General features: G+C 37.7%; 1 protein-coding gene across 1 annotated transcript in view; it reads right to left on the minus strand.

The window, feature by feature from the left end:
- The window catches only part of lamc1 (laminin, gamma 1), a 114,332-nt gene that overhangs the window by 40,422 nt on the left and 56,996 nt on the right, over positions 1–16,914 (minus strand). The window contains exon 2 of the mRNA XM_052128526.1: positions 12,393–12,697. Coding sequence (XP_051984486.1) covers positions 12,393–12,697 — 305 coding nt within the window. The remainder of the gene's footprint in view (positions 1–12,392; positions 12,698–16,914) is intronic.

The following is a 16,914-nucleotide window of genomic DNA, read 5'->3' on the forward strand; positions in this document are numbered from 1 at the left end:
TTTGGGTAACTATCCCTTTAAGATGGTAAACCTTTTGACATGGAGCCATTTTGTATTTTCATGGTCAATGGCTGTGCCAAAGCAAAGCGGGTGCGTTTACTCGCGCGATTAACCCAAAGTGAGGAGCTGCAGTCTGTTGGTCTGCTGGGTATACTGCAGTCTTGTCACATTTTAACTTTTTGTTTAGCCTCCCATTAAACTCATGAAAATATGCTACATGATCATGAGGAAAGATTACATCATGATGTAGATTGGAATGCAGGTGCAGAATGTACCTACAAATAAAATAAGTCTACTCATCTCTCGCCATTGCTGGCAGGACAGTGATTACTCCAACATTGCTACGCATGCTATAGGTTGCCGAACCCTGCATTTCATACGTGTTATCGCCCTTCAGGTCACAGTGATCCATAGCTCTTTCGAACACATTGTATGCCCATTTAAGAGTATCCAAACACAAACTTTTAGTCTGAACAATTGTGTGCTTCGTGGAAGGATATAAAGTTCTGATGAACTGAAATAACACACTCTTTTCCAGCTGGGTCTACACGTTGCAGAGCAAAATGTGAATGGGGTGGGAAATCTGGGGGCGTCAACCAGTAACATGTTGCAACTGTTGGCTGTGCTGAGCAAGCAGGAGGCTGCGTATCACATGTACGGATGAATGCCTCCACCACCACAAGACTTCCACACCATCCAGCCTTCCTGCCTACTTCCATACATTAATTGAGCCATAAATTATCCACCCACCCCGGCTCTTGCACTTATCGCATCTCACACTTTTAACCTCTTCTCACCTACCCCATAGCCATAGCAGCATCTTGCTTTGGCTTAGCGTGCAGGCTGATTTCCTTGGCTGACAAAAATGATGACTAACAAATTCCATAGTCAGCTCATGTTGGGTGTCTCTTCATTCAGTTAATTAGTCTGAACAATTGTGTGCTTTGTGGAAGGATATCAAGTTCTGATGAACTGAAATAATGTAACAGGCCTGTTTCACACCACACGCATAAGCAATGCGTATTTATTAGAGGTCGACCAATATTGTTTTTTTCAGGCCGATGCCGATGCCGATCTTTTGAAATTCGGGTCGGCCGATTAATGCTGCCGATTTATTTTGGCCGCTATTTGGCCGATATGTGCTTGTTTTTAACCTCTTATTTGAACCTTTTATTTGAAAGATAAAATGTAACACAAATAATTACTTAAGATAGACAAAATTTCTCAACAAATACATTTATTGAACACTTGACCAATCTGCACTCTTACACTTAAAATTAAAAATGTATAATGTAAAAACATATTGTATAAATAATGTATAACAAATATATTAAATAAACAAAGTAGGTGTTACGAACTGCTCCGAGACACGAAGGTTGAGATCCAAATGCAGCTTTAATTAAGGGGCAATCCAGACACGTAATCCAATATTCAGAGCATCCAAGAGAAGCACAGGCATAACTAGGGATGGGTATCGTTAAGGTTTTAATGGTATTACTATCTTACCGATACTGCTTATCGATCCGGTACTTTAACTGTATTCTTAACGGTTCTTTTTGTTTATATATATATATATATATATATATATATATTAAACAAAGATAAACATTTACACAAAGATAAACGTTATATAGGCACAGTGATTTAATTTCAGGAAGGTTTACTAACATTACTGTTCAGGTGTGGTCTAAAAAGAAATCTAATAATCTAGTAATCAATTGTAAAATAACACTGCATAGTTTATCATAGATAGATTAATGCTTATTAATGCAGAAGTTATTCATTCAAGAGCTGTAAGTGATTTTCTCTTTGCCTTTTGTTGTTTGATTCGCAGTAATGGCTCAATCGTCAACATTTTCATTAGACCGCTTCCCCTTTAAGACCGAGTTCAGATCTAATATATGGAATGATATTCCGGACATTATTCAAAAGGAATTGCAAATTGTATTTGCAATTGCGTTTTCAATTTGTGTACGCATAAAATGTGACAATCCAAACGCAATTGCAAATCGCGCATTACGGTTTGCATTTTCGTTTAAGCGAACGCACACTGACTGCCAAATTTCAAATGGAAAAGCAAAGTCTGTTTGCAACTGTGTTTCCCATATCTTAGGAGTTTTGGCCCTGTCATATTTAAATAGCAATTTCAATTACCACGTCTGCTTTTTCACTTTCTCAGCGTCGCGTATGTAGCCAGCCAAAACTCAAATGGAATACTAATTCCCTTACTAGATGCCTTACACGGAAACCTGTCAATCAGGGTCAAGGGTGGGATTATGCTATGGGGCGTGTTTGTCTTGGGAAGTGACATCACTCACAGTCTATCAGGATCAATAATTAGCACTGCACTTTATTCATCTATAATCTCACACTGGACTGTCAACATATTGTCCTCAATATACTACTTCATAGATATATACATATTTCATATACTCTTTACTTATTGTATTGTATATTGTGTGTATTGTTTACTGTACATTGTGTATAATTATTGTGTTGTGTAAGTATGTGTACATTTGATTTGTAAATTGTGTTGTGTAAGTATGTTGTTTATTGTAATGGGTATATGTCTCGTCACTGTCATGACTGCTATGTTGCTCGGAACTGCACACAAGAATTTCACCTACTGTTGCACTTGTGTACATGGTAGTGTGACAATAAAGTGATTTGATTTGATTTGATAAACCGGCGTCTGTTCAGGGCATCACCTCTTGACCGTCGACTAGGGCTGGGGCGGTATGGATTTTTTCTAACCGCGGTTGAAAAGCAAGATATTCCCGCGGTATAGCGGTAAACCGCATTAAATACATTACATTGGATCAGAGAAGTCCCCCGACAGACTTTGGCGCACACATCAGAAGTCGCTTTTGATAGACAGACTTTAAATATTGTCACCTACGTCCGAAGAAAAAAAACGAGCACAATTTTAAATAGTCAAATTTTCATTAAGCAGTAATTTGGCATGAACTAATCACTGTATAGATTTCCTTATTTAAGATTATTCTCAGATACATTCGCATTGAAGATGGGTCAGACATGATTTTGACCACTTTATTAAGTTTTGTTTTGTAGAAAGCCTTTCTTTAACTTAAAATTTCGTTTTGTATAAATTGTATCTTAATTTTAATCACTGTTTCATTAACTAATTGCCTGGAATTAATAAATAAGAAGCAAATATAGCAGACATATAATCAGCAGCAGGACGTGGAAGCGCCGATGCGATCTCTTGCGCGTGAGCTCTCTCATAAATGAACCGAAACTCGGCGGCTAGGCCTACTGCCTCACAGACATGAGAAATAAATAGAAATCTTAAAATGCATTTTAAACAAAATTCAAAACAAAATGATAAAATCTTAGGCTACAGTAGCCTAGTAGTCAGGTTTGCCGATGTGCGTTACTATTTATTTATTTATTTTTATCCCTGTGCGTCAATCGAAACAGACTTCACTGCTGATATTCTGGGGATACAACATAGCCAATAGGCTATAGCCTACTAGGGACTTTAGCCTTTAAAATATCTTTGCTGCATTGGATCAGTCTCCTTTCTAGAACAGCCAAGAGCTTTCTAGCCTCGCGGCAGCAGCCTTGCATCGCTCAGACCTTAAAACAGTCAGCGCCATGGATGCGGTTTTGAAAATTTATCAAAAAACGTTGGTGCGGACAGATGAGTTTTGTGATGCGGTTGCGGATTAAATAATAATAGCCCATCCGCGCATCTCTAATACAAATGGAATGTTATTATGTGTCATGGAACGTTACGCTCCCCAACTCGCGAAAGGTCGGATTTGCTCCATATTTTGATAAGTTTTGTTTAGAAAACCTTGAATCCATGTAGGCTAATATCATTAGACATAATCCATATCATTAGAATCAATGAATCCATGTCATTAGACACAACGAATCCATGTCATTAGACACAACGTGCACACATGTGCAGGCCAATGTTTTTTTTGTTTTTGTTTTTTTGCGGTGACGACGGTGACAAGCTCAGACCCGCGGTTGGAGTCACGTGACCGCGGTATTGCGGTAATGCGGTAACCGTCCCAGCCCTACCGTCGACTGTGAGTGACGTCACTTCCCAAGACAAACACGCCCCATAGCATAATCCCACCCTTGACCCTGATTGACAGGTTTCTGTGTAAGGCATCGGAAATGGAAATACTAAGGGAATTAGTATTCCATTTGAGTATTAGAAAATCAGTTATTTTGAATTCTTATAATAAAGGTGGCTTAAATTTCATTGATTTTGATTCTCTTAACAATACCTTGAAAATTAATTGGCTTAAAAGTTTCCTTCACAATCAATCTTCTATTTGGAGTACAATCCCAAGATATTTTTTCTCAATTAGGAGGTATACATTTTCTTTTAATGTGCAATTATTCAATTAGTAAACTTCCTGTCAAACTTTCCAATTATCATCAGCAGATGCTTATGGCTTGGAAACTTATTTACAAGCATAATTTCTCGCCACACAATTTTTTAATTTGGAACAACTGTAATATTCTTCATAAGAGGAAATCTTTATTTCTTGAAAACTGGTTTAATAATGGGGTGATATTAGTAAACCAGCTCTTTGATAGTGAAGGTAATTTATTTAATTATTCGATTTTGTTTCAGGATACCAATTCCCAGTATCTAGTAAAGAATTTAATATAGTTTTCAAGGCCATCTCTTTGGAAATCTGTATGCTGTTTAGAAACAATAATAGTGCTACAGTGACTTCTGTTTCTCCCCTAGCCTTGAATCTACTGTGGTTGGTTCTATTTGTTTTTCAATACATAAATCCAATTATAAAATTAGGTCATTATTTTTGGACCCTGTTACTTCAATTCCTTCCTCCATTTCTTATTGGAATAACCTTTTGATGATATTAAATGGTCATATGTTTGGTCACTTCCTCAGAAATTCTTTCTAACTAATAAAGTTAAAGAAATATCCTATAAAATTATTCATAGATTTTATCCAGTTAAATACTTTTTAAAGAAATTTAGAAATGATATTGATACTTCCTGCTCTTTTGTGAAGCCTCCTCTGAAACTGTTGATCATTTGTTTTGGGAATGTCTTTTTACTCAGTCTTTCTGGAACAATACTGATGCTCTGATTGTCCAAAAGGTTTTATGTAACTTTTCTTTATCATATAGACACATTCTTTTTGGATTTTATGTTAAAGACAACAATCTAATTAATGCATGTTTTTGTATAAACCTTCTTTTATATATTGGAAAGTTTCATATCCATAAATGTAAATATATGAAAAGTAAACCCCACTTTAGCTTTTTCAAAGAAGAATTGAAGATGTATTTAAATACAATTTCAACTTCTGTTAACAAGAAAGCAATGAAAACATCCAGAATTAGTGCCATGTTTAATATTCTCTCTTAAAGTTTTTTTCTTTTGTGCCCTCTTCTTCTTTTTTTTTCTTTCTTCTCTTACTCTCTTTTGTTTTTAGACTGTTGTTGAATATATTTAAATTTCTTTCACATTTCCTCTCTTAATGTATTCTGAACCATAATTTCTCTTTTGTTTTGAAAGATTCTTTATATTTCTTGTATGTATCGTCTTGTTCTGTTTGTTAATATTGCAATAAAAAAATAAATAAATAAAAAAAATAGTATTCCATTTGAGTTTTGGCTGGCTACATACGCGACGCTGAGAAAGTGAAAAAGCAGACGTGGTAATTGAAATTGCTATTTAAATATGACAGGGCCAAAACTCGTAAGATATGGGAAACACAGTTGCAAACAGACTTTGCTTTTCCATTTGAAATTTGGCAGTCAGTGTGCGTTCGCTTAAACGAAAATGCAAACCGTAATGCGCGATTTGCAATTGCGTTTGGATTATGTCACATTTTATGCGTCCACAAATTGAAAACGCAATTGCAAATACAATTTGCAATTCCTTTTGAATAATGTCCGGAATATCATTCCATACTAATAGACTCCTGATGCAGCATATTTTCTCCCAACTATTTCCATAACTACGTCCATTTTAGACATAAACTGTGTTTAAGTGAATCTCCAAGCCGGTCGTTTTGACATATTTTTGTGTATAGTTGATCGTTTAGACGCATGAAACCCAAAGTAGCCTATACTCTTGCTTGTGTTTTGGTGTGTTCGAGCGCACGCCTTGGGAACGGTATCTCTTAGCGCTCTTTTTATTATTAAACGCGTCCGCTAATTTAGCAACAGTAGCATTTTACAACAATCACCGATCGTGCTGATTCTGACGTTAAGTTTGAGTTTTAGGGAGAAATGTCAGTGCACCGCTGTGAAGGGAAGAAAGTTGTGCTAGACAGAATGCGGCTTATGTATAAATATTCTTTTTATAATCTTTGGAAGGCGAAATCTAAAATAAAATCAGACTAATAATCACAGATCTAAACCAGGCTACGTTTGAATGTTTAGTTCTGTCACTCATTAAGCTGTGCTCGTGTTGGGCTCGTTTTGTGCTCGCTGTGGCACCGCGTGAGCGAGATCTCTCTCTCTCTCTCTCTCTCTCTCTCTCAAATTCAAATGAGCTTTATTGGCATGACTTGTACAGTATTGCCAAAGCATTGGCCATTACACAGGCAATGAACAAATAATCAATAAAATTAATCAGTGAACAAATGCATGAATACATTAATATATCAAAAAAGTAGTTTGTGGCAGGCTGTTACATACTTTGCTGCTGTTATGATTGAGCTGGAGTTTTCTCCCAAAATATAATTTAATTTATCTGAATTTGGTAATGCCATAAAATTTGGTTCTAGTTGTTGGAATCTAGTGAAATAGTCCGATCTAATGCTGTGATAGTGATCACAGTGTATGAGGAAGTGTTCTTCTGTCTCCACCTCTCTCTGAGAGCACAGAGAACACAGTCTCTGCTCTCTCGGCTGCCACCTCTGCCGGTGCCGTCCTCTCTCTACAGCCAGACAGTGGGCACTCAGCCTGTATCTGGTCAGGGTCTTTCTCACTTTATGCTCTTTTACACAGCTCAGGTATTCTGCTGGTTTATAATCTCTTTTCAGGTTTAAATAGAGTTCCATCTTTTTTTGTGATTAAGTAGCATCTTTCCAATAGGTAATGTCATTTAGTTTTTGTAATTTTATAATTTGGTTGGGCCAGATAGTGCTGGTCTGGCTGTAGTTTGAGCATCAGCTGTGAGAGTGCGCTCCGGGGCCGGTTCTGCTCCTGACCGTGCAGGGCTTCGGCCTGGTAAGAGCTCGGGTCACTGCGCTTCAGGTGCTGGTAGAATTTCACAGCTCTTTTTTGGATATTGATCAATAGGGGGTATTGTCCTAATTCAGCTCTGCAAGAGTTGTTTGGTGTCGCTCTGTTTACTTTTAGGATGCTTTTACAAATTTGGGTGTGCAGAGTTTCGATTGCCTCTTTTTCCCATTTTGAAAAATCTTGGGTTTTTAGAGGTCCCCATATCTCGCTGCCATACAGAGCAATGGGTTCAATTATTGCTTGTAGGATTTTTAGCCAGGTTTGAATTGGAATTTCATGTCGAATAGTATTTTTGATCATGTAGAAGACCCTCATTGCTTTTGCCTTCAGTTCATTCACAGCCAGATTAAAGTTCCCTGTCGAACTCAGTTTTAGCCCCAGATATGTGTATTCGTGGGTGTGTTGGAGGACTTGGTTTCCTGCTCTAAAGATGTATTTATTTTCCCTACACCTGGATCTATTTTGAAAAATCATTATTTTAGTTTTTGCGAGGTTAATTTTGAGAGCCCATGTTTGACTGAATGTCTCTACGACATCGAGGAGCTGCTGTATTCCCTCTTTTGTTTTTGACAGAATGACTAGATCACCTGCAAAGAGGAGACATTTAACTTCTGATTGAGTCAGGGTTGGGCCGGGGGCAGTGGACTTATTTAAGGCTTTGGCTAATTCGTTTATATATATGTTAAATAGAGTGGGGCTCAATGGGCAACCTTGTCTGACTCCTCGTTGTTGGGAGAAAAATTCTGTTCGCTTATTTCCTATTTTTACAGCACATGTATTGTTTTTATACATGGTGCTTATCAAATCAAACGTTTTCCCTCCAATCCCATTTTCCAGTAGTTTTAGGAAGAGTCCTTCGTGCCAGATCGAGTCGAAAGCCTTCTCAAAGTCAATAAAGCAAGAGAAGACTTTGGATTTATTTTGGTATACATGTTTATCAATGATCGTGTGAAGAGTGTAAATGTGGTCCGACGTTTTGTGTTTGGGCAGAAATCCAATTTGACTTTTGTCCAGACTTTTGTGGGTTTTGAGAAAGTTCTGCAATCTTATGTTAATAATTGAACAGAATATTTTCCCCAGGTTGCTATTGACACATATGCCTCTGTAATAGTTTGGCTCATATTTGTCTCCTTGTTTAAATATTGGTGTAATTAGGCCTTGGTTCCAGGTGTCGGGGAAATATCCTACTTTCAAAACAAAGTTGAATAATTTGGTTATTGCGGTTTTGAATTTGTCGTTGGTGTATTTGATCATTTCGTTCAATATTCCATCAATGCCACATGCCTTGTTGGGTTTTAAAGCATGCAGTCTATCTGTAAGCTCATTTACTGTGATTGGGAAATCCAGGGGGTTCTGATTGTCTTTAATTTTTTCTTTCAGGATTTCTAATTTGGTTTTGAATTCATTTTGAGCAGGATTTGTTTCAGTTGTTTTGTACAGATTTTCAAAGTGTGTCCTCCATATGTTCCCGTTTTGAATGGCCAGTTCTTCCTGTTGTGGCCTATAGAGAGAGTTCCAATTGTTCCAGAAGTTACTGGTGTTTATTGACTCCTCCATTTCTTGAAATAATTGTTCTGTGTGTTCTTCCTTTTTTACTCTTAGAGTTTGTTTGTACAGTCTAAGGGCTTCGTGATCTTGATGGCGGAGTTCTTCATTGTCAGGATCTCTGTGTTTTTGATTTGAAAGATTTCGTACTGTTGTTCGGATATTTTTGCACTCACTGTCAAACCACATTTCTTTGGTGTTTTTTGGTTTGCTTTTTGATGATTTCTTTTTCAAATTGCACATGGATTGCACACCAGCTCTATCACCAAGAAAGCCCAGCAGCGTCTCTACTTTCTTCGAAGGCTGAGGAAAGCACATCTCCCAACCCCCATCCTCACTACATTCTATAGAGGGACTATTGAGAGCATCCTGAGCAGCTGCATCACTGCCTGGTTTGGGACTTGCACCGTTTCGGACCGCAAAGCCCTGCAGAGGATAGTGAGGACAGCTGAGAAGATCATTGGGGTCTCTCTTCCCTCCATCAAAGACATTTACAAAAAACACTGTATCCGCAAAGCAACCAGCATTGTGGACGACCCCACACACCCCTCACACAAACTCTTTACCCTCCTCCCGTCTGGCAAGAGGTACCGAAGCATTCGGGCCCTCACGGCCAGACTGTGTAACAGCTTCTTCCCCAAGCCATCAGACTTCTCAATACTCAGAGACTGGTTTGACACACACGTGTCCTGAGTTGCACTTTAATAACTGTCACTTTATAACTGTCTGCTACCTCAATAACTGCTATGTGCATAGAACATTATCTCATAGTATGTTATGTTTACATTTTTAGAAACTGTCATCTTTTTACACTACTGAGTACTGGTCGGCTGCACTGTCTATTGTCCTGTTCATTGTCAGTAATTTGTTGTACTGTCCTGTACTTTTTGCACATGTTTGCACGTGCACTTTATATAGGTATATATAGGTAGTTTATATAGGTATTTTATTTCGTTGTGTAGTCTCATGTGGTCCTATGTTGGTCCTTTGTTGTTTTTATGTAGCACCATGGTCCTGGAGGAACGTTGTCTCGTTTTGCTGTGTACTGTACTAACTGTATATGGTTGAAACGACAATAAAAACCACTTGACTTGGATGCTGATTGGTGGAATATTTTGGTAATGTCGCTAAGTGCCAGATTTATGCCTAATTTATTTTGTGAATATGTGTTCATTATGAATTTGTCCAATAATAATTTGATCGTTTGACTTTCTATTGCATTTTGATAATTTTCTGTGCTGTTATTTGTCCACTTATTGGGTGGTTGCAGCTTCAGTAAATCAGAGGGCTGTCTGTGTGATTCATTGCTATGAGTTCGTCTTAAATATAGTGTAATTTTACAGTGGTCTGACAGAGGTGTTTGAGGACTGACTGTGAATGCCCTGAGATGCACTGGGTCGATGTCTGTAACGAAGTAATCCACAGTACTGTTGCCCAAGAAGGAATTAAAAGTGTAACAACCAAAAGAGTCTCCCCGTATACGGCCGTTCACTATATACAGGCCCAGTGATCGACAGAGCTCTAGTAGGCTTTTCCCACTTTTGTTTGTTAATTTGTCATAATTGTTTCTTAGGTGGTATGAGGGCAGAGTGTGGCTGGTGTTTGTGATATATTTGTCTCCCTGTGTGTTGACAAAGTCTGGTTCATTTCCAGTTCTGGCATTTAGATCGCCACACATTAACACATTCCCTTTAGTCTGGAAATGGCAGATCTCTCTCACTGCGAATAGCTAAATTGCATCACAGACAAATGGTTTCATATTATTATTATACATAGAAATGGCTGGCGAGATAAAATAACTTTCTCTTTATAGCAATAAAGAATGTATTTTCTTAATTTCTCCAGTACCGACAGCAGAACCGATAACGTCCGAGCTTACCAAAGCCAGTCCTTCAATAGCCTATACTGCGTTGGTATATTTTTATTACTTATTTATCTGCATTGAGTGACAACCCTCTCAAATATAAGACACACAAACAGAACAAATAAAAGTGTCAGATTCACTGTCTGTAATTGCAAAATTCTTGCTTACTTATTGTGACATGATAGCAACCCTTCTGCTGTGATAATGCAACTTCAACTACGCTATCAATATCCAAAGTAGCCCAACGTCATGTCAACTATCGCGTTTGTCACGTTTTTTCTTGAAGTTGGCAGTAACATATCAAAAGTTTTTAATTAAATCTAAAGAAGTTATACAAATTTAATCCTTACTGTTTTCTCCAAGGAACTTAGCTCCTTCCTTGAGGTCTGCTCACTCTGCTGGAAAATGACTCTAGGGGCAGCGTGCGTCGAACACGTGTTCCACAACAACACTAGGCTGCCCACAGATGCGCCCGCCTAATAATCGGCTTGAAATGCGTGGATATTGGCCGATGCCGATTATGTAAAAAATGCAAAAAAATCGGCCGATTAATTGGCCGGCCGATTAATCGGTCGACCTCTAGTATTTATTCCAGCACTCATTTACAATTAAAATGTAAGCAGCGTAGCTACAGATAGAGTTTTGCTTAGCCTATTTTTGATTTATGTAGAGCACTGAACTCAGCAAAAGAAATCACAACAACATTAAATAATCGATTAAAAAATGTAATCAAATTATTTAAATGATATGCCGATTAATTGATCAACTCAATTGCATTTATAAATATTTGCTGAGAAAGTAATTAGCTATAATAATAAGTTATATTTAAATAATTATAAATAGAATATGTATTATAAATAGAATAATTCAGAATAATGTAAAACAAAAAATGCTTTACACAGATTTATTTTTAGGGCATTCTAAGGCTGTGCCAATGTACTCATGCATCTTGGAGCATTTGCATCATAAACTGATTTTTAGGTCGCTGTGTCAACTTAAACATTGTTTGAAATGTAGAAAATGTTTTGAGATCCCTGTATTTTTTGAGATCCCTGTATTTGAAATGTGTTGTGCTGTCTGCTGTGATTTGTTTTCTGTACAGCTGCACATTGCCTAAACAGCTGCAGATTCTCTTTCTGCCCCCCTGCTGAAAACAGGTGGTGCTTCAAATTTGAATTGCTCAGATGGTAGGAATATTCCTTATTACGTTCCTGGGTAGTCTGTTGGGTTTGATTCATGTTCCAGATTATTAAACAATTTATAGTCTACACTTTGGGGCTTTGGTTCCCAGTTGGTACCATTTGATAATAAAAGTGAACATAAATGTAATCCCACCCCCCACGTAAAATTAGATTTCACAACAGTAAAGTTTGTTGTAATTGTAATAATGGGCCATTCCCAATAAAAAATGTATATGGCCATTATGTAAGGAAAAATATATTTATTTTCTGCACAGATCTACAGTCCCGTTATGCAGCAGAAATGCTGTCAGTGTATAAACTTACACTTGAGGTGTGAAACTTAAACTGAAAATTACAATTTGGCAAATGCTTTGCCAATACTTCACATATAGTTTGTTTTAAAAATGTTGCTCATTAATCATCAGTCAACATTACTGCACAACCACACATCTGTAAACAAGAGTTTTTTTTATTCTTAATAACTCTTATCTCAATTAAGAGGTGGTCAATAAAGTACTTATATGTGACTGCATGAGTGAGTTACAGTGATCAAGGGACAGCGACAGAAAGAGCGGAGACTCTCATTACCTGTAGTACAGGACTGTTATCGAAATTATATGCACTGGGTCGACCCTCGAGTGTAGAAAAGGCCACGTTCCCTCCGGTGAGGGGCGAGATGTCGCTGAACTCGTCCGTGCACAGTGCCTGCTGCTCGTCCTCTCCTGTGCGGATGAAGCCACGATTCATCTTGTTGTAGGTCTTTTCGCAGGAGCCACTGTAGTACTGGTAGGGAATCCAGGGCCCATCCTCACTAGTGCGCTTATAGATGACAAAACTCTCAGGACGGCTGGTGTGGAACTTCAGTCGCACATAGGTGATGTCAAAGGCCTTGCCTAAAAACAAGAAAAGACAACATTGAGCACTGAACACCGCAGTCTTATCTTAATTGTTAAAATGGAGATCGACGGATCAATAGGATCAGAAGGAAGTTATAATAATCAAGATAGGAAATAACATTAACTTGACTTTAAATAAAGAGAAGGTTCTCTCCAGCCAATCTGAAATAGCAGAGATGTAATGCCCCAGGCATAGCATCAGAAAGTCACAGATAGGCATACGATCATATTATAAAACTAGGATATGCAGAACATATCTACTGCATAAAAATACAAGCCGTAGAGAAGAGCAGTGAGGAATGCTCTATATTGTACAGAGAATATAATAGAAAGAGCTCTGTTTTCTTAACACGTCTGCTGTATTATGCCCAACTTGCAGAAAAAGTTGGATCCAAGGACTGGAAAAAGTCAGTAAGAAGAATTTATATGTACCTATGTCTATGTTTACGTTTAATTAAGTCCTTCACTAGTGACTATCCTGAGCCAGTCCATTAGAGGCTTTAAGAGCCCTCTGGTGCCGATTTATCGGTTACTGGTTAAACATCTACTTTTATATAATTAAGTATTTTCAGAACTCTGAAAGATTGCACAGAAAAACTGATATAATATTAAGCTGGTGTAACGCAACACAAACATAACCTTGTTCTACTCAAAATACATCAGCTCCTTCCTGCCTGATAAGATCTGCAAATTCTTGGCCTATAAAATATTCATTGTTCTGTTCAACTCCTACTATGCAAAAAATGTACGCTGTAACCACCATAGACATTTAATGTCCCTAATAATAGCGGTCAGTCAATATGGAGTTTTCATTGACTGATTCTTAAAGAGATAATTCACTCCAAAAAAAAGTGAACCCCCACTCTCCCTCTGCATCTGCACACAAACCTGGCCCCAATCGCTAACAAGTCCTCCTGCAACATAGAGGGAGACAGTGCTGGTCCACACTGCCAAAGAAAACGCACCCTGTGTCTCAATCAGCTCCCTATTTAGTAATCAGTATATCGTGAACATGAATTCGGGCACTGGTAAGGGTACTGATCCACTGAACATTGGGAAATTTATGACTCAATCACCCGCAACACCTTAACGAGGTTGTGCATTGCAGCGTAGCTGTTATTAATCAGTTTTCATTGAAGATATTCAAACGTAGAGTTTTATTGACCTTTTTCACACTCTGGGTTTTGGAACACAGAAGAAAACTTTTGCAGGGTAAACTTCGACAGCGGTGAATGGAGTGAATGGGAGATCACAGCAAATATTATTTTCACTTACCCATTTATTCCAAGAGCAAAAGAAAAAAATCCACTATTATGTTTTAATGACTTTCCAGAAGAAGAAAAAAATAGAGAGCAGTGGATTAAGTAAAATGGGAGATGCCAAATTTACAGTCACTGCCTGTAAATAAGAGAATACATTTTTTTGGTGAACTATTCCTTTAATATTTAGCTTAATCATGGTCCTCTCCACACTGGCGACCTGTCCAGGGTGTCCCCGCCTTTCGCCCAATGTTAGCTGGGATAGGCTCCAGCCCCCCGTGACCCTGTACACAGGATAAGCGGTTGACGATGGATGGATGGATGGATGGTCCTCTCCACCGCAATGCAGAATACATCCTTGGCAACAATCTCAATTAGGGTTGCAACGGTATGAGATTTTCACGGTATGATAACAGTCTCAGAAAATATTAAGATATCACGGTATACGGTATTACCAGATTATTATTAACAGTTACAATGACCCTTAAATGAGTGAAAACAGAAGGTTTTTTTTTTGGTTGAACAAATGCTTTATAATAATTGAAACTTGCACCCTTTTTTATTTTTTTTTTTTAATTTTTGTGTAAAAAAAATAAAAATAAAATAAAATAAAATAAAATAAAATAAAATAAATAAATAGAATAAATAAGAAAGCTAACAGAATTATAATTATAACGATAAACTGAATTATAAACATGATTAAAAAAAAATAGCACGTAACTATAACATGTTATATAACTAAAGCATGTTAAATTAACTTCAGCTGTGTGAGCTTTTAAAGTAATGTCCTATGATTATTAACAATTAACATATACTCTAGGTGTGTGACAGTGTAGCCAGACTGCTCCTGTCTGAAACCTTTAACTCAGTAGTTCTCAACTGGTTTTGCTTCAGGACTCAGATTTTACATTGGAAATCAAGTGGCGACCCACCATAGTACAAGGAGATGCATCAAGTGACATTATTTTTGGAAGTTTTCTCTCCCCCCTTTTAAAAATTGAAGCGCATATTTACACATGAGCCCATTAATATCCTGTTTGTTTCCTAATTTCAAACAGAACATACATATTACACTGGAGGAAAGGCTCCTCATTACTATGGTTAATTCAGTGTAGCTAGTCTTAAATAAGAATAAGAATAATCATAACAAATTATAGTATTTATGAAAAAACCCAGTCTGAATAGACCTGCGACCCACCAGTTGAGAAACACTGCTTTAACTCTCTCACACACACACACACACACACACACACACACACACACACACACACACACACACACACTTATGTCAAACCCCCCTCACCTCGCCTCTCTCTGACATTTTCTCTGCTGCATGTGTGTGTGGGGCAAGTTGACGAGTCTGACGAAGCAGACGAGGAGGAAAGGAGATGAGCAGGTGTGATACTCCGTCTAGCTGCATTTTTTCTTAATACCGTAGATAAGCAAATGAACATGGTATGATAACCGTCAATTTTTATCCGGTGGTATACTGTGAAACCGGTATAACGCTGCAACCCTAACCACAATAAAATCATCCAAATTTATTTCTGCATCAACAAGCCTGAAAATTCTTCCTTCTACTTTTTTAATGTGCAACATGCAATAAAACATTGTGTTGTAAAATAAAAACAAGAGAATGATCACACAAAACCTCCAAGTATTTTTTACAAGGAGCTTAGTTTTTTTACTAGTCTGGATTTAAGCAGCTTTCAAGGTCCTCCAGCAATTTTGCAGAGCGTGTAAAAACATATTTTTACATGTCTGTGCAAGGCATGTGTGTTGGGAGGATGAACTAGATACTGTAACCAGGGGCTAAATGGAAATGGTATGGAGAGACATTTAATGTGAAGAAAATTACACCATCTTTCAGCAGGGTCACAGGGACACCAATGTTTGCTTAACAAATAATTTGCTCTCCAAACAAATCCGCAAAAAATAAAAAGAGGGACAACTGTGTGTGAAGTAAATAGACCTAGAGATTGCAACAAGAAGTTAACCTACAGCTAAAGCTGCAGACATTTTTAAAGCAATAATAAAAAGGCATGTTCCTTGCACCAGTCTTTGCATTATGGCTGTTGCCATGAAAATGAACTTGATGACTTTTAGGAGACCCCTGCAAACAACAAGCTGTCAAGGTCAAAGTTCAACTGAGGTGGGAGACATTTTTACCATAGAGTGTGGGCTTTCTACTCACATAACTCCATGAACGAGTTGGAAAAAGCCTCATTTGGTGCTCAAAGAAGTTTCTAAAAACTCAGGGGTGAATAAAAAATTTCAAGGGATGGTTTGTCAAAAATTAAAGGTGTGTCCCAAATCGCACACTTCAGCAATATTTCTACGCCGTTTTGAAGTGCAAGTAGTGCGAGTAGTATGTTAACAAAAGTAAGTGAATTATGAGAACCCGGTAGATAAACTGAAAAAATAGAGTGTGGATTGTTGGTCACTATATGCACTCAATAGTTGCGTCTCACTTTACATTGCAAAAGGGGTGGAGTTATGCGGCTGCAATGCTGTCCTGACAATTGTAATGTTATTAAAAGCTAAACTTCTGTGAAGACAGCACATTACAAATATGAGTTGAATGCTTTATAATGACCACAACACTGTGTGACTATGAACATTATTCAAGATATAAGTGTCAAACTGAGTTTGAATAAAAACTGAACACAATTTCCAACAGTTAAAAAACAGCGAGTGCTTCGGAGTTGTCAAAAAAAAAACTTTATAGTGTTCCATTTGGGACAGTACAACACTTTGAAAATTCTACATGGCTGAGTGCAAAATTACCTCTTGTAAGTGTATAGTGTATATTGCATCATGAAGGACACAGCTTAAGCCCCATTCAAACAGTTGCTAGATGTTGCTATTCTCTGTATTTCTTGTTGCTAGTGGGTGTTCCTACTGCTGTCGCACTAACGTTATTGTTTGGCTGAACAACTGGCCATAGCTTTAGAA

The sequence above is a fragment of the Xyrauchen texanus genome, chromosome 6 (assembly GCF_025860055.1).
Source record: "Xyrauchen texanus isolate HMW12.3.18 chromosome 6, RBS_HiC_50CHRs, whole genome shotgun sequence".
NCBI lineage: Eukaryota > Metazoa > Chordata > Actinopteri > Cypriniformes > Catostomidae > Xyrauchen > Xyrauchen texanus.